The sequence below is a fragment of the Pelodiscus sinensis genome, chromosome 20, assembly GCF_049634645.1.
Source record: "Pelodiscus sinensis isolate JC-2024 chromosome 20, ASM4963464v1, whole genome shotgun sequence".
Classification (NCBI taxonomy): Eukaryota; Metazoa; Chordata; order Testudines; family Trionychidae; genus Pelodiscus; species Pelodiscus sinensis.
In genome coordinates, this window is record NC_134730.1 from 27,659,894 (window position 1) to 27,677,513 (window position 17,620).

Sequence of the window (17,620 nt, forward strand, 5' to 3'; positions counted from 1 at the left end):
GGGCAACCATGGGGGCCGTGACGTCACACATCACCGTGACGTCACAGCTTACGTCACGCCGCGTGGCCGTAGTGACACGACCCCAGCCACCGGCGTTGCCATGGCGACATCGCCGCGCCGGAGCGGGGGAGGCATACCCCTCCGGAATCGGCCCCTCCCTCCCCGTACTGGCTCAGCGAGCTGCGCGCGGGTCCTCCCAGCGGGCAAGAGCGGCGCGCGCGCCAGGGGCCCGCTCTCTCCTCCCGTCTCGCTGGTTGGCCCCGCGCTTCCCGGAAACGCCAGCGGAGCAGGCGAACCCGGAAGTGGCGGGTGGCCGGGGAGCGAGCCGGACGGCCTGCCCGGGGAGCATGGGGCGGGCCGGGGCGGGAGGGCACAGCCAGACTCGGGGCCCCGCCTGAACCCAGGCCCCGCCCTCTCCGGGGGGCAGAGCGCTCCCCCTCCCTCGCCTTGCCCCTCCCCCCTCGACTGTCCTGCCCTTTCCCCTCATTAGCCCTCCCCCTCCCCCCTGCTTGCCCCGCCCCGCCCCCGGCATCCGACCTCCCGTCGCTTGTCCCCCCCCGCGCAGTCCCTCCCTCTCCGGGGGAGCCCCCCCCCGCCGACCCCGCGCGCTCCGGGGTCATCGTCCTGCTGGGCCCCCCCCCGCGCGCCATGGCGTCCGCCGCAGCGGCAGAGTCCAACTGGGGCCTGATCATGAACATTGTGAACAGCATCGTGGGGGTGAGCGTGCTCACCATGCCCTTCTGCTTCAAACAGGTGAGTGGGGGGGGCAGAACCTTACTCGTGGCGTGGGGGTGCAAAGTGGAAAAGTGAGTTCTCTGCCCTGCAGAGTGGAAACAGATCTAGTGGTTACAGCAGGAAACCTGAACTGATGCGTTCAGGTCTCCGCGCTGCCATGGATTTGATGTGTGTCGCTTTGCCGTTCTGTGCCTCAGTTTCCTTGCCTTTTAAGGCGTCATGGGGGTTGTTAAGATTGCATCGCGGAGGGGTGTAAAAAGCACTAACATTTTTGAGTGGCAAGCACTGCAAGGGTGCGTCTAGACTGGCCGCTTGAATTTACACAAGAGCACTGACTTTGTAATGTACAAAATCAGTGCTTCTTGCGCAAATACTTTCACGCTCCTGCTCGGGAAAAAGCTCTCTTGCGCAAGACTACTTGTACAAGAGGGCCAGTGTAGACAGGGAAGAATTGTTTTGCACAAAAAAGCCCCAATGGCTAAAATGGCAGTCGGGGCTTTCTTGCGCAAAATTGCATCTAGACTGGCCACGTAGGCTTTTCTGCAAAAGCACTTTTTGCGCAAAACCATCCTTGCCAATCTAGATGCTCTTTTGCGGAAAAACTTTTCCATTAAAAGTATTTCCCCAAAATCATGCCAGTCTAGACGTAGCCTTCGAGTGTGGCTGTATACGCACATTTGGGGAAATTGCCTACCACTGCACTGGCACTAGGTGCAACTCTCCGGTGGGTACTACACTAGGAGCACTGCTTCTGACTATTTACCGTTAGCAAGTGTAGATAACTTAGTGGTTAGGGTTTCATCAGCCAGTGCCTATCAGGATTCTCACTGTTGCTAGTAGCAGTGGTGGTGCAATCGTAGGAGGTTTCCCAATATAGCTTGTGATAATAAGGCAGTGGTGGGCAACCTGTGGCCCATCTGTGTTCTATGCATATCTCAGGAGATGTTGCCCACACACAGGGTTACCAGATTCCGCTGGTTCTGTCTGCATCATTTTTTTCCTACCAGTATTAAAGTGACACGCACATGAAGCAAGGGTGCGTGAAGTGAGGTAAGAGTTGTGCCCTTCCTTTGCATCCAGTCAGAGCGCTGCTACAGTTTGATTGGTACACCTCACAAATTCTAGGTACTCAAGCACAGTTAGAAAAACTGCCCTATCCCAGGACGCCCTGCCTTGGTTACGGCAATCTTATGGCCCACTGTGATGGAGGGCTACTCATATGGCCCACTCACTAGCCTAAGCGACGAGGAGTCCTGTGGCACCTTATAGACTAACTGAAGTGTAGGAGCATAAGCTTTCGTGGGCAAAGACCCACTTCGTCAGATGCATCTGACGAAGTGGGTCTTTGCCCACGAAAGCTTATGCTCCTACACTTCAGTTAGTCTATAAGGTGCCACAGGACTCCTCGTCGCTTTTGCAGATTCAGACTAACACGGCTACCCCTCTGATACGTCACTAGCCTAAGTATTTCATCACTGAGATTATGTCTTGAAGAGCAAAGTATTACTATCCAAGTGCAAGTGGGAAAGCACTGGTAACCAAGGGTGCCATGAAGCAATTGTCGCTGGCGGGATTTGTGCGAGGAGAGGGCTATAAGCAGTGACTTCCAAGAGGAGAAGATGGCTTCTGATGTACTTCTATATGGCACATGTTCTAGTTTGCAGGTAGTGTTAGAAAAGCATGATACCAGGAGTGGGAGGAGACAGAGAAACTTTTCCATTTTCACCTTTTCCTTACCGGGACTAGATTCTGTTGTATCTACTTGTCTTTGAGATGTAGAAAAAGTGATGTATCTTAACACAAGCTGTAACAATGCCCACAAGCATCCTGGGCACCTTGCAGAACAGGCAGAAAGGTGTGGTCACTAAGGATGTGACATATTGAGTAAATGGCTAATCGTGTACTCGGTACAATTTGTATTGAGTTCACAATTAGTTGATAAAGGGCCGCTGCAGCTCTGCAGTTTAAATGTAGTGGAAACTGGGCATGCAGGGAGCCCGTCTCCTACTACATTTAAGCAGCAGTGCCGCAGCGGAGTAGGTCCGGGCCCCAGCTCGTGTTGGGTCCAGACTGCTGCGGCGCTGCCTTTTAAATGTAATTTGAACTGCCTGGCACATACTAGGAGCCTTCATGTAACCGTGAACGTTAACCAATGAGCACAAGCTCGTCAATTAACCATGTACATGGTTATACTTTCAAATCCCTACCTAATATTGCAATCTTCTCAGTACTAGTTTACCCATTATACAGTTCACTTGCAAAGTGAGGGGATGCTCCAGCGACTGACTGAGATTGATATTTTTATTTGCCCAACTTCTGTTCTCCTTTGGAACAAGGTTGCCACCCAGTAGCTTCTCCCCAACTGTGAATAAAAAAATGGGAAGTCGACAACCTTATCATTGCCAGTGCTGTGCAACCTGTCAAGCAAGCTCGGTTTTAAAGGCTTTGCCCCACAAGTCATCCAGCTTTGTATGCAAAGAGATGAGCCTTTTGTTCCTGGGCTGGCAGCAGCCCCAGTCACACACCTAATTTGAGTAACATAGAACAAATTGTACCTGCAGTGAGATCTAACATCACTCGTGCCCAGTGGTAGAAAAAAGGCTGCCCCCATGCTCCAATTGCTCCCATCACCTGCCTGGCACTCCTGCTGGGGAGTGGGAAGCCAGTATAAGCTGGCTCCTGGCATGCACCGGCTCTTGGCTGCTAGCCCTATTCCTGGGTGCTGGCTGCTCTGTGGGCTCTGCAATATAAGCCTTATTCTGCAGAGCCCATTGCATGGAGCGGCAGTCAGCAGGGTGCATCTTTCCCGCCCTAATCCCCCAAAATGGTTAACCATGTAAGCGCTTGGATTTCTTAACACTTACATGGTTACTGTTTTTAAAGCTTTTTTACATCCTTAGCCCCCGTAGCCTGACCCATTTCTCTGGCAGGAGTTCTGGGGAGTCGGTGCGCAGGGCACTGCAAGCAGGAGGAGTGGCCACAGGGACACCCAGATCTCAAATCCATCTCTGCTCATGTCTGTTTCAAGTTTCTTGATGTTGTCATCAGTGTTCAGTGATTAACACTGTTCTCTGCAAACAGGTATAAATCAACCATCCAAGCAATGCGGGAGGGTAGATCGCTGGCTGCATATTTTGTGCTGTAAATGCATTGACAGGCCCCTTATGCTTGTGGATAGGTGTTACGGCGATTTTTAACTCCTAGATCTACAAAATAACTACTTGCTGTACACGATTCTCTTACGAATGGTAGGGAATTCTGCTGGAATGCGCCCTGAAAACGCCTGGTTGACAAGACGCAAACAGTGTTACAGCTTGAAAGTTCCGTTTTGTAAATTGCTCTGGTTTTACTTGTCTGCACTACAGTGTTGCAACCCAGCCATCTAGGAAACAGGTGGCTGCTTTGTGTCAGCCTCAAACTGAGGCAAGTGAATCAAATCGAATGAATATGTCACATTTCTACTGGCTGCCGTTGAAGGCAGGGGAACTCCTTTAATAGGGCAAAATGTGCCTGGCAATGTGCAAGGGAGCCTAGAGGTGATATGGGGGAGCGGTAAGAATCTGTGAAGTAAGAGAGACCCCAGGAAAAACGGCTTGCTTTCCAGCTTGTGCTTGTATTTTTTTAAATTCCCGTGCAGTGTGGCATTGTCCTGGGAGCCTTGCTGCTGATTTTCTGTTCCTGGATGACTCATCAATCCTGCATGTACCTGGTGAAATCGGCCAATCTTAGCAAGCGTAGGACCTACCCAGGACTCGGTGAGAATTTTCTGCTGTGGGACTTCCCTTTTTTTTTTAAAAGGAATTTTACTCTGGCCTCTTAATTTACAACTTTCATGCTAATATTGCTGAATTATTAACGTTATTTTTGGCCTCGTTTTTACTGTGTGTTGCCTACCTTGTTTATCCCTTCCTTCTGCTTCTTGTCACCAGAGTAATCTGAGGGTTTAATTCTGCCTTTGATTGTGAAGTTAATAGGCACAGAATTGTTTTGACTCGGCACTGCAGGAGGAGGAGATGCGGTTTCTGGATGATCAAAACACAAGTTCTCAGGAGCTAGCATAGTGGGTGTCTGCTGTAAATTATTGGTCTCGCTATGAAACCCGCTAGCTACCCCACCCAGTGTGCTACCGAGGACATTGGGTTCTGCCAGTTGAGTGCCTGGCATAGAGCATCGGCTTCCTGGATTTCAGCTGTACGAATGTTTATGGCAGAGCAAGGGGGAGGTGAGAGGAAATGGTGCACAAAGTGGCCAAGAAAATAAAAACATGTGCAAGATTCATGTGTGGGTTTTTGGCAGAGTTCTCCATCCCTCTTCCTTATTGTTTGGTGCCAGTATTAGTTTGTGACCTCTCCTCTGATTCCCAAGGATACTGGGGGGAGGAGATGCCTGAACTCTTCAGATGACACGTGAGAGTCGCGGATTGAAAGTAGAGCTCCACAGAGATCTCGGCGGAATAGGGGTCAGCTGAGCTGCTGTACCAAGGGTTGCAAATCCTGCCCTGTGCTTTTCAGTTTTCACCTTTGCAGGGGTGGGATTTCTTCCTGCAGGTGATGGAGATGGAAGATTCTCATTGGTGGAAGTTGCTTCCTTTGCCCTTGAGTCCATCCTGTGTGTCCCCAGTTGGATACCTCCTCTCGGGGAGTCAGTGGAGAGAATTGGCTGGGCTCACCATCTAGAAAAGACTTGAAAGCAATATGCAGTCTGCTCAGGATCTCTCAAAAGCTGAGATGATTAGGAAACTCTTGTGGTCTCCAAGGTTCTTCCTCTGGTACTGAAAAGATGGTTCAGTTATAGCTGAGCCCTCAGGTGGAGTCTCACATGGCCCCTCGTCCCCTGCAGCAGCTGCCCATCGCGGGTCTTCCACCCCCTTCCTCGGTACAGAAAGCCTTTGTGTGCTGCCTCTTTCTTGTTGAAATACAGAGAGTCCCCCTTCACCTTGGAGTGTCTCCCAGGAAGACTAGATTCTCCGCTCTTTCCAAAGCCCAAGAGCTCAAAGACACAGAGGCCAGTTGTGCTTCCAAACTTCCTGGCACCCCCTGTCCCACAAACGCTGGCACTGAAAGAAGCGCCTTCCCTTCCTCCTCATCTTTGTCCTGGGAGAGGTGCCACCACGGGCAGCCAGAGGAGGGACAGAGCTGAGAGGAAAGACATCCTCCGGGCGAATGAAAGCCGCACTCCTACAATGCATCCTAATGCATCAAGGTTGAGCGACTCTACACAGACAGTCTTTGTCACCGTTTGCTTGTACGCCGTACATCTGCGCGAGCTCCTGGCAGCCCCAGCAGCTGATTCTGTGGGAGGCTTTGGCAGCTCTGAAAGATGCAGGAAAGTTTTGCAAATTAACTTCAGCCAGCCAGTCCCTTCCGGAAGAACATTCAGATCAGTAAATGCAGTAACAAAAGAGCCAGGGTCAGGGCAGTCTACCATAAACACCTTAATTTATGCAGCACTTCCCAGCTGAGAGAATCTATATTCTAGCTTTTCCAAGTATTTTCCCCCTGCTCTCTCATTTAGCAGCTGTCACTGCGCAGCAATGGTGTGCAGCACGTTAGGATCTTAAGAAATGAATATATTATCCAAGTGAGTCTGTCGTGGGAATGCTGGGAGTGGGATGGAATTACCGCAGCTCGAGTTTGATCAGGACAAGAGGTAAAGCAACTCCTTCCTGCTGCCAAAAGGGCTGTGGGCTCGGAAAGATGACTGGTGCTCCGGAAAGCAGGACGGGGCACATGGCACTGAGAAGAAAGCCATGTGCGGAATTGCCAAGGCCACTGTGCAGCAGTCATGGAGTTTATTGTGGAAGGGCCTCCAAGTACTGACCAAATCCAGCTGTGCTCAGCTGGTGAGATTTCTGGAGATCACATTGTGAAGTGGTTTGGCTGAGTAATTTTGTACAGTCCATCTCCTCCTTTCTCTTCGAAAAGATAAAAGATCCAATTTTCCTAGCAGCCCCAGATGGGGACATCTGGTGTAACATGTTTTTGAAGACTCATTCTCATTAAAACATTATTTCAGAGTAGCCAAGGACGCTGATCGTTTCATAAAATCCGGAGCCTGGACTGTCGCTACTGCCTGGAGGTGCCTGCACTTTTTACATGACATTAAAAGAGGTTTATTGGGATGATGCAGTAACAGCCGTCCTTTGTGGAGATCAGGTCATTGAACCCATCATCCCCGGAAGGAGCTTTTTCTTTTCCTGCATGCCCAGCCCTCAGGTTCACAGAACGTAGCTTGCCCACTCAACAGCCACTCCCCTTTTTAGCCAGGATCCTCCATGCAGGCAAGACGAAGTCCAGAGGTATGGCTTGCTCATCCCATTTTAATATTGCAACCTCTCTGCGCAGACAAGCGGCGAGCAGGAGCCCAGAGATCTAACACAACCAGATTTCACTGAACACTTTACCAAGCTGCCTGCCTTCTGGGTTATTCACATGACAGGAGCCTCGACTTATTTTTTTCCAGTGGTGTCTTCCCACACGCTTTCCTTCCCATTGTAGAGATGGCCATTTGATTTCCTTCATTCTCAGACTGGGGAGGTGCCAAGGAAATACGGCATTTGTGCGATAACAGTGAAGGCCACAGAAGGCGCTTCCAGAGATGGACAAACTATTTCTTGGCTGCCTTCAGGCACGTGTAGTGTACAGCTACCTCTAGGGATGCTCAGCGGGGAGAAAACAGGCCGTTCTTTGCTTGATTCAGCTAGAGTTAGCTACCCAGGACTAATGCCACAAACAATGTGGTCTGTGTTAGAACTGGAGGTCTTAAGTCCCCCTACCCCAAGTAAGAGGTCTCCAAAAGTATAAGCAGAACTTTCCTGGCTCTTTCTTTTCAGAACGCCCAGTCATTTAAAGGATACTGATTATTTTCTGCTACCAGCCACGGCCAAAGTCTGGGGGGAAAAAAAAGGCTTTTGGCAAAATCCCTATGGTGTGGGTTGTGAATGCCGGGTATTCTGGGAATGGAATTGAGCATTCTGGGCAGCATTCCAGATCTCCCATCCAGCAACATCAGGCAGTTCAGTTATAATGGGAAGGAAAAAATAAAAATGGGAACTTGACTGAAATTTTGCACTGTAGTAACTTTTTGCCACACAGCATCTTCTCCATGCATATTTTCTCTTCCACGCTGGCTTTCTTCTTCTAATGGTTGCCATGTGTAACTGCTACTTAGCGCTGCTTTTTTCCCCCCTCAGCAGAGTAAAAAAAGAACCTGCTTTGTATCTTTCCCTCATCTTTGTTCTTGTCTTATGTGGGTTTTGATACTCAGATGGTATGTCTGAAAAAAGAAAATGGGAGGGTGGGCAGGGGAAACCAGCCCCAAAATGCAAAGCTAGCAGATTCCTGTCAAATTGCCCTTCATCACTATTATTGTTAATTTCTAACTGATGTATATGTCACAGGCTGCACCCTCCCTGAGCTCACAGTGGTGTGTTTTCTCTTTTGCTAGCATTTCATGCCTATGGAAAAGCAGGGAAAATGCTGGTGGAGACCAGGTAAAGCTCTATTCATTTACAATCTAAATCGTTTGTTTAGTTTATTTTGATTATTAAAAGGCTTTTCTCCAAACCTGTACAGGATGACAGCTTCACCACGTCTTGATTTCTTCCCCTCTGCTCTCCTTCTGAAAGCCTCCCTTGTCACCTCGAATTTGGGCTGATGACGAGCTAAACTACTTAACCTGTTCTTTTGTTTCTGCCATCTGCTTTGCAAACCACCCGGGATGGGCGCTCCCTGTGCACCTCTATATTTTCGAAGGGAGAGGCAGTGTTGCATACTAGTTAGTGAAGGGCTGGCATGGAGGAGACCTGGGTTTCATTCCCTATTCTGCTACACTTACTGTGAGCCCTTGGTCAGAAAACTTGTGGTGTGATTTACAGACACACGGAGCCTAACACTGAAGTCACAGAAGTTGGGTGCAGCTCCATTTAGTACCTCTGAAAATTAGCCCATTTGCCTGCCTCATGCCTCAGTTTCCCCTTCTGTAGACTAGGAGTAACACTGCTTTGTGTTGGTAAAGCTGTTTGAGCTGCAGGTAAATAGGAGCAGTATCTGTTGGTGATGGTGGGCTGGAATTCTGATTTCATTGAATGACAGTAAAAGCCAAGACCTCTGACTCTTGTAACTACAGTTGAACCTCCCTAATCTGGCACCCTCAGGACCTGACCGGTGCCGAACCAGAGAATTTGCCAGACCACGGATGGTCGGGATTGTCTAGCAGCATGACCGACACTCTCACGGCTTGCTGGACTCTTAGAGGACATTTGGGGTAAATTAGAGCTAAACCCTGAGAGCCAGGCCTGGTGGCTATAAAACTTTATGGGACCGTGGGAAACTTGGCCGCATCCATAATTAGTGGACATCCAGCTAACTCAAATCATGCCGGACCGTGGCTGTTGCTGGGCTAGAGAGGTTCAACTGTATCACATTTCTGTTCTGAAAAATGCCATTCACAAAGCTTCGAAGGACACGAGTAGAGATGCAGAAGTCCAGTTGGTCTAAAGTCCCTGTACCGGGCACAGGGTAGCATCACAGCCCATTCTGTAGAGCAGGGGTCAGCAACCTATGGCTCAGTACGGAACCAAATTTGGCTCTTTTGTCATTCCCCACATACATGCAACTTTTAAATCAAAATGAGAAATGCTAACTCTGGCACACAGTGAGCCCTGCTGCTCCCACCCTGGCAGCAGCTCCAGAGCAAACTGCTTGCCCTGCTTTCCCCCCTCCTTGGTGGTGGCTGACCAGCTGCTCCTGGAGTGGTGGGTGGGCAGACTCAAACCTGTAACCCCAGGAGCTGAGGCCTTATTCATTGGGACACTGGGGGACTCACTTTGCCTCCAGCAGTTGGTTGCCTTATCCTCCCTACAGTCAGCTGATGCCAGCTCCAGCCCTGGGCAAGCAGGTGGTGGCCTCGCTCTGGCGCACAGCCAGGATGGGCTGCACAGGGCCAGGGTGTGGGGAGGACTTGAGCCCACAGCCCCAGGCTCTGGAGGCTGATGCCTTATCCATTAAGTCACTGGAGGACCCACCCCCCAGCCCTACCTCCAGGTGCTCTCTTATCCTCTCTACTTTCACCCCCCCAACCCTGTGTCTGAGTCCATCATACACCCACCCCCCCTGCCCTGAGCCCCTCATTTATCCCAACCCACACCCCCAGCCCCTGCCATAAGATTGACAGAAGACAGCCTGAATACCTGCATGAAGCTGGATTTGACCAGTTATGATGTAAACGTCAAAGAAATGTGCAAAAAGATGCAGCAGCAGAAGTCCCATAAACTAGTCTGCGAGTCCCATGTCTCATTTGTGCTACCGATAATCATCATGTCAATTACCAATAATACTAAGTTGTATATTTTCAGTCATGCAAATAGGCATCCGTATGCTGCTCTTTGCTGAGCACTTGTTCTAGATTTTGATGTGGTTTGAAAACGTTGCCCACCCTGCTGTAGAGCAGAGGGTCTTGCACTAGGATCCGTGGTGGTCTGACTGATGTCTTGGTTCTGGCCCTCCTCCTCATTCCCAGCTGCTAAACTGCCGTAAGACACCTAAAAACACGCCATGGACTTTTTTAATGTTACGTTTCCACGCAAGCAATTGCCGTAATTACCACGGGGATATTATATGAACAGAAGTGAGGGGCGAAGTGGTCCATGCAGCCGGGACTGGGAAGGGGAAGCATTTCATGAGACAGTCTCCTCGTTAAAATGTGGCCGACCCTGTGCAAATGCCTGCAAACCCCTGGGCTGCAGTATGTAATTGAAGCACAGTCCCTCACTGTTAGTTGCAGACTGGGCTAGCCTTGGGCTCCAAAGAACTCCCGGTACCCTTACTGTCATGCCCAGTGTTTGAGATGCATAGTTGTCCTCTTCAAGGGATGCTCCAGGTGTGGGGAGCAGCCCCTCGCCCGTTGCGGCCCAGCTGACAGAACCCCGGCCGGCTGGAGCAATCCAATGCCTGTTGCATGACAGGACCCCAGCTGGCTGGAACAGTCCCCCACCTGCAGCAGGACTCCGGCCGCACGGTTAACTGCTTAAACATTTACAATTACATCGCTTAGTCAGTTCAGTGTTTAAATGGATATGTACATCCCTACTCCAGCCCCCGCTGTGCTGGGGACAGACAACACAGTGGTTAAAAGGCCAGCGGCTGGGTCTACGCTGATGCTGCCACCAGTGTAGTTGCATTTTTGGTAGCGACAGCAAGAAGTTTCCAGCAGAGAAGTCCAGTGTAGATATAACCATGGTGAGGGTTGCACAATGCTAATCCCCTAGGAATGCCGCAGTTATTACTTGCAGGTAGGTGGTAAGTGCTGCATTCCAGGGGAGTTTTCAGCTCCAGACTGGAATTTAGATTTCAGCCTTTTCATTTGTGCGTGTTTCTTTCCAGCATGATTGGGCTGATGCTGGGAACCTGCATTGCTTTCTACGTTGTGATTGGTGACTTGGGATCAAACTTCTTTGCCCGGTTGCTTGGACTACAGGTAAACTTACAATCGCGTGTGCGCGTCCAGCAGTTTAAAGACAAGGCTGCGATTGTTGGCTAAGTCCCTCTTGCAGCGCGTGTTACCGTGCCGCGGCGAGCATCCCGCCTTCATAATATCAACCAGCTGCATCCAGGTGACTTACTGTTCCCCCATGTTAAAGCTTAATGGCAAGCCTCATGCACCAGAACAGGGATGCGGAACCTACGGCCCGGGGGCTGCGTTTGCCTTGCTCCAACTGGCAGTGCTCAGGGCTCTCTTCCACACCACAGCAGAATGAGCCAGTGCTGCTGCTCTAGCCATACGGGGGTGGTGGTGAGGGCCCAGAGGCTCTGCCTGGCAGGGGGAGTAAGCATCTTTTCCCTGCGCTCACTTGCAGGCTCAACCCCATCACTCCCATTGCCCGGGAATCCCAGCCTGTCAGAGCGATTGGGGGGTGGAATCTGCAAATATTGGGTGGTGCAGAGCCACCTGTGGCCTCCTCCAGGAGATGCACAATGTAGGTGCTCCATCCCTGCCCCCTCCTGCCCGGACCTTGCACCCACAGCCTGTTCCTGCACCCTACCTCCTCCCCGGGCACCGCACCCCAGCCCTCTCCAGCGCCCTGCCTCCTTCCCGGGCACCCGCCCCCCCAGCTCTCTCCTGCGCCCTGCCTCCTTCCTGGGCACCGCACCCCCAGCCCTCTCCTGCGCCTTGCCTCCTTCCCGGGCACCCGCCCCCCCAGCCCTCTCCTGCGCCCTGCCTCCTTCCCGGGCACCGCACCCCCAGCCCTCTCCTGCGCCCTGCCTCCTTCCCGGGCACCGCACCCCCAGCCCTCTCCTGCGCCCTGCCTCCTTCCCGGGCACTGCACCCCCAGCCCTCTCCTGCGCCCTGCCTCCTTCCCGGGCACCCGCCCCCCCAGCCCTCTCCTGCGCCCTGCCTCCTTCCCGGGCACCGCACCCCCAGCCCTCTCCTGCGCCCTGCCTCCTTCCCGGGCACCGCACCCCCAGCCCTCTCCTGCGCCCTGCCTCCTTCCCGGGCACCGCACCCCCAGCCCTCTCCTGCGCCCTGCCTCCTTCCCGGGCACCCGCCCCCCCAGCCCTCTCCTGCGCCCTGCCTCCTTCCCGGGCACCGCACCCCCAGCCCTCTCCTGCGCCCTGCCTCCTTCCCAGGCACCGCACCCCCAGCTCTCTCCTGCGCCCTGCCTCCTTCCCGGGCACCGCACCCCCAGCCCTCTCCAGCGCCCTGCCTCCTTCCCGGGCACCGCACCCCCAGCTCTCTCCTGCGCCCTGCCTCCTTCCCGGGCACCCGCCCCCCCCAGCTCTCTCCTGCGCCCTGCCTCCTTCCCGGGCACCGCACCCCCAGCCCTCTCCAGCGCCCTGCCTCCTTCCCGGGCACCCGCCCCCCCAGCCCTCTCCTGCGTCCTGCCTCCTTCCCGGGCACCCGCCCCCCCAGCCCTCTCCTGCGCCCTGCCTCCTTCCCGGGCACCGCACCCCCAGCCCTCTCCTGCGCCCTGCCTCCTTCCCGGGCACCCGCCCCCCCAGCTCTCTCCAGCGCCCTGCCTCCTTCCCGGGCACCCGCCCCCCCAGCTCTCTCCAGCGCCCTGCCTCCTTCCCGGGCACCCGCCCCCCCAGCCCTCTCCTGCGCCCTGCCTCCTTCCCGGGCACCGCACCCCCAACCCTCTCCAGCGCCCTGCCTCCTTCCCGGGCACCGCACCCCCAACCCTCTCCAGCGCCCTGCCTCCTTCCCGGGCACCGCACCCCCAGCTCTCTCCTGTGCCTTGCCTCCTTCCCGGGCACCCGCCCCCCCAGCCCTCTCCTGCGTCCTGCCTCCTTCCCGGGCACCACACCCCCAGCTCTCTCCTGCGTCCTGCCTCCTTCCCGGGCACCGCCCCCCCCAGCCCTCTCCTGCGTCCTGCCTCCTTCCCGGGCACCGCCCCCCCCAGCCCTTTCCAGCGCCCTGCCTCCTTCCCGGGCACCCCCCCCCCCCAGCCCTCTCCTGCGTCCTGCCTCCTTCCCGGGCACCGCCCCCCCCAGCCCTCTCCAGCGCCCTGTCTCCTTCCCGGGCACCGCCCCCCCCAGCCCTCTCCAGCGCCCTGCCTCCTTCCCGGGCACCGCACCCCCAGCCCTCTCCAGCGCCCTGCCTCCTTCCCGGGCACCCGCCCCCCCAGCCCTCTCCAGCGCCCTGCCTCCTTCCCAAGCACCGCCCCCCCAGCCCTCTCCTGCGCCTTGCCTCCTTCCCGGGCACCACACCCCCAGCTCTCTCCTGCGTCCTGCCTCCTTCCCGGGCACCCCCCCCCCCCCCCCAGCCCTCTCCTGCGCCCTGCCTCCTTCCCGGGCACCGCCCCCCCCAGCCCTCTCCAGCGCCCTGCCTCCTTCCCGGGCACCGCCCCCCCCCCCAGCCCTCTCCAGCGCCCTGCCTCCTTCCCGGGCACCGCACCCCCAGCCCTCTCCAGCGCCCTGCCTCCTTCCCGGGCTCCCGCCCCCCCAGCCCTCTCCAGCGCCCTGCCTCCTTCCCAGGCACCCGCCCCCCCAGCCCTCTCCTGCGCCCTGCCTCCTTCCCAGGCACCCGCCCCCCCAGCCCTCTCCAGCGCCCTGCCTCCTTCCCAGGCACCCGCCCCCCCAGCCCTCTCCTGCGCCCTGCCTCCTTCCCGGGCACCCGCCCCCCCAGCCCTCTCCTGCGCCCTGCCTCCTTCCCGGGCACCCGCCCCCCCAGCCCTCTCCAGCGCCCTGCCTCCTTCCCGGGCACCGCCCCCCCAGCCCTCTCCTGCACCCTGCCTCCTTCCCGGGCACCGCCCCCCCAGCCCTCTCCAGCACCCTGCCTCCTTCCCAGGCACCGCACCCCCAGCCCTCTCCAGCACCCTTCCTCCTCCCTGGGCACTGCACCCCCAACCTGCCTCTGCACCCTACCTCCTCCCTGGGCACCGCACCCCCTACCTGCTCCATCCCAGCCCACTTCTGCACCCTCCCTCCCACCAAGATCCTACATCCCTCCCCCCAGTCGGCTCCCTGGCATTCCTCTCCCGCACACTGAACCCCGACTGATTTTTCTTTGGGTCCATGGCCCCCGATGCAAAGAAGCTTCCTCACCTCTGCACTGAAACAAGAGAGTACCTTGCCATGTCAGCACCTACCAGTCCTGAAGCATGTCAGACAGTAGGATGCCAAAAACTCCTGACATAGGAAACAGCATGTGCCACAAAATAACTCTCTTAAAATGCGAGTCTCGTGAAATATGTGGCCTGCAACAAATTCCACCTGGAGTGTCTGCGGGAGTTGGTACGTTCTGTCCCTCTTCCTTTGCTCAGACTCTCCTCCCCATCTACCATTCTAGTTTGAAGTGCTTCTCCTGCGCCCCAACTGGAGTACTTTGGGGTGCAGAGAGGACGGACCAGGGTATTTCAGCCACCCGCCAATCCCCTTCCAATTGAAATACACCCCGTACTCCTCCCCCACCCCGCTTTAGATGGGGACTGTTGGGGAGTGCCTCTCCCTGGCACAGATGGGACAGACGCGTTCTTCCCTGGCGCACTGCTCTCCAAAGGAACAACCTGCGGTTTTCGGATGGGGATGGGGCAGGCAGGGGAAGTGACGTGGACGTGTCGCTGGATCTTGGAGTGGTTGATATCTGCGCCAGCCTGATGCTGCGAAGCTCAGATTAAGGAACTGTGAAGTTAGAAAGAAGCATTAAATGAGTGATTAAATATCTCCAAGCGTTTCAGAATGTTCTGCTATCATAAATACCAATATGTGTTTCTGATTAATTCTCTGGATCGGAGTTTTCAAGACTTCCATTTCTGTTCTCCTGTCCCCTCCTCTTTTTTTGAGATGCAAGGTTAATTTTCATGTGGCTGCTGGAAGTGCATACAAAATATTCAGCTTGTCTGTGTTTGGATTATCGTTTAACCCCCCAGCAAAGCTGCTTGAGAGTGGGTTGGCGTGTGCTGTAGAGAGCAACAGTGGCACCCAGTGACTGCACAGGTTAATCACAGACCTTACTGAGGAAATAATAGTTCCCGGTCTAGGAGCCTTGTCCAAAGCGTCCGATTCCTCGCCTCTTCTCTTTGCCTCCTGTCTCCTCCTTGGGGTAATCCGCTCTTTTTGTCAAGACTGGCCTATGAGTCCCAGTTCACAAAATGGGGAGATCTAAGCCAGCTCTGTACGTCTGTCCCTTATGCTGATCTTTCAGGTAACTGGCAGTTTCCGCATAATCCTGCTGTTTGCTGTCTCCCTGTGCATCGTCCTGCCATTGAGCCTCCAGAGGAATATGATGGCTTCCATACAGTCGTTCAGTGCCATGGCTCTGATCTTCTACACGGTGTTTATGTTTGTGGTGAGTATCGATGGCGCGGGAAAATGTTGCGTCTTTAGCGGGGAGAGCATCCGTGGTTAATTCCTCTGAAAGAAAACTCTATGCAGATTGAGGCCCTGACCCTGCCAGCTGTTCCGTGTGGGAGGGCCCGCTGCCTGGCAGCCCAGCGGGGGACTGTGTGCTCACAGGGGCTGCCCACCGGGAACAGCATGCCGGTTCGGGGTCCAAGTTTGAAACACAGTACTCATTTCTGTTACATTCTGCTGACGCCGCATGGGAGAACTGTCGCCCTGATGCCCACACGCTTATCCACATGGAAGTAAGAATATACAGCCCTATTGTATAGGAATTGGCTAGCACGTCTGTCAGGCGCTGTGAAGACTATACATTGTGGCGGCTGAGCCACATTGTGGCCTGTATTACACGGTGTGCTTTCGAGTGCTTGTGCGGCTTGTAACATTCTGAATTTCTGATTAAATGTGGAGACAGGCGACGAGGGAAGACGTACACGGCTGCAAAATGAATTCTGTAATGTAATAGCTTTTTCCCTTAAAACTCATAAAGCCTTGATCTTTGGGGAGAAAAATGATTATTTTTAAGGACACAAGTTTTTACACTGCTTGCAAGATTTGGATCGGTGGTAAATGTCATGGAGCCAATCAGCGTTTTTCTTCCTAAATGGTCGCGCTTTAAATTGCTTCTGCAGTCAAGAGCTCATGGCCACATAAAGGTGGGGAAAAAAGTTTGTTTTAGGCCTCATGGAAAAGCTTTACCTTGAAGAAACTGCCAGTTTGATTAAGTAGGCAGCACTGATGAGTTTCTACAGCTTACTAAGTTGTACTCCACCTAGAGGAGGAGGTTGATATATTGAAGAAGTTTCAGAGAAGAGCTGTGAGAATGATTAGAGCATTAGAAAATATACTTTGTACTGATAAACACAAGGAACTCAGTCTATTTAGCTTAACAAAGAGAAGATTAAGGAGTGACTTGCAGTGTTCCCTGTCAGCTGAGCGCTTGGGCGGCCGCCCAGGAGAGATTCAAATGCCACCTTAGGAGAATGCCCACAGACGGCAGCATGCTTTTCAATTGGTGGTGCACATATGCCTCAGTGCATATAACAAAATTTATTCTGCACATGGATGGACAAAATTAGAGGGAACATTGGTGACTTGATCCCAATCTCTAAGTACCAAGATGGGGAACAAAAACTGATCATGGGCTTTTTCAGTTTGGCAGGCAATGGTCCAGTGGCTGGAAATTGAAGCTAGACAAGAGTAGACTGGAAATAAACATGTTTTTAGCATTAAAGGTAACTAACTAGTGGAACAACTTCCAAGGAGTGTGGTGGATTCTGTATCCCCTGCAATTTTTAGGTGAGGATTGGATGTTTTCCTAAAAGATCTGCTCCAGGAACTGTTTTGGGGAAGTTCTGCGGTGTGTCTTATGCGGGAAGTTTAACAGGATGATTACAGTATTTCTTCAGGACACTCGTTAAATGACACTGTTAACTGGCACTGGAGATTTTAATTCACTTAATGCACAGCGGTACTGCTAGCCCCAAGTGTTCAATACAGTGCGGGGCAACCTACGTTAGCGATCTTTCATGGGCCGCAAGATTTCTGTAACTAAGATGGTCTCCCGGGACAGGGTAGTTTTAATAAGTGTGCTTGTGTAGCTAGAATTTGCACATGCTGACTGAGCCGTAGCAGCGGACCCAAAGAAAAATCAGTCAGGATTCAGTGTGTGGAAGAGGACTGCCAGGGAGCGTATGTGGGGGGGAGGATGTAAGGAATGGGGTCCCTAGCCTCTGTTTGTCGGAGGGTGGAGATGGATGGCAGGAGTGAGACGGCTTGATCATTCCCTGTTCGGTTCCCTCCCTCTGGGGCACCTGGCTTGTAATCAGCCCGCACCTCCCTTCACGTGCCCTGGCTCTACATGCGTGTCACTTCAGTCGTACTGGTAGGAAAACGCCGACATGTATGGAAATGAGCAGAATCTGGCAACCCCGTGCGTGGGCAATGGGAACAAAAAGTCTCGTGAGCCACGCACAGGCGTTCCCAAAGCAGATCTTTTAGGGGAACATCCAAGAGGCTGCAGGTTTCCCACCACCTGGTTCAAA

At 53.8% G+C, this 17,620-nt stretch overlaps 1 protein-coding gene across 5 annotated transcripts in view; it reads left to right on the top strand.

The window, feature by feature from the left end:
• Positions 1-251: 251 nt before the first annotated feature.
• The window catches only part of SLC38A10 (solute carrier family 38 member 10), a 56,124-nt gene continuing 38,755 nt past the window's right edge, over positions 252-17,620 (top strand). For 2 of the 5 annotated variants that reach the window (XM_075904069.1, XM_075904070.1), the window contains exons 1-5: positions 253-753; positions 4,373-4,490; positions 8,182-8,227; positions 11,118-11,211; positions 15,379-15,522. In XM_075904069.1, the coding sequence (XP_075760184.1) occupies positions 649-753; positions 4,373-4,490; positions 8,182-8,227; positions 11,118-11,211; positions 15,379-15,522 (507 nt within the window). In that variant the 5' untranslated portion in view covers positions 253-648. Of the gene's footprint in view, positions 754-3,648; positions 3,817-4,372; positions 4,491-8,181; positions 8,228-11,117; positions 11,212-15,378; positions 15,523-17,620 lie in introns of those variants that run through there. The other 3 variants (XM_075904071.1, XM_075904068.1, XM_075904072.1) reach the window with 3 other exon arrangements.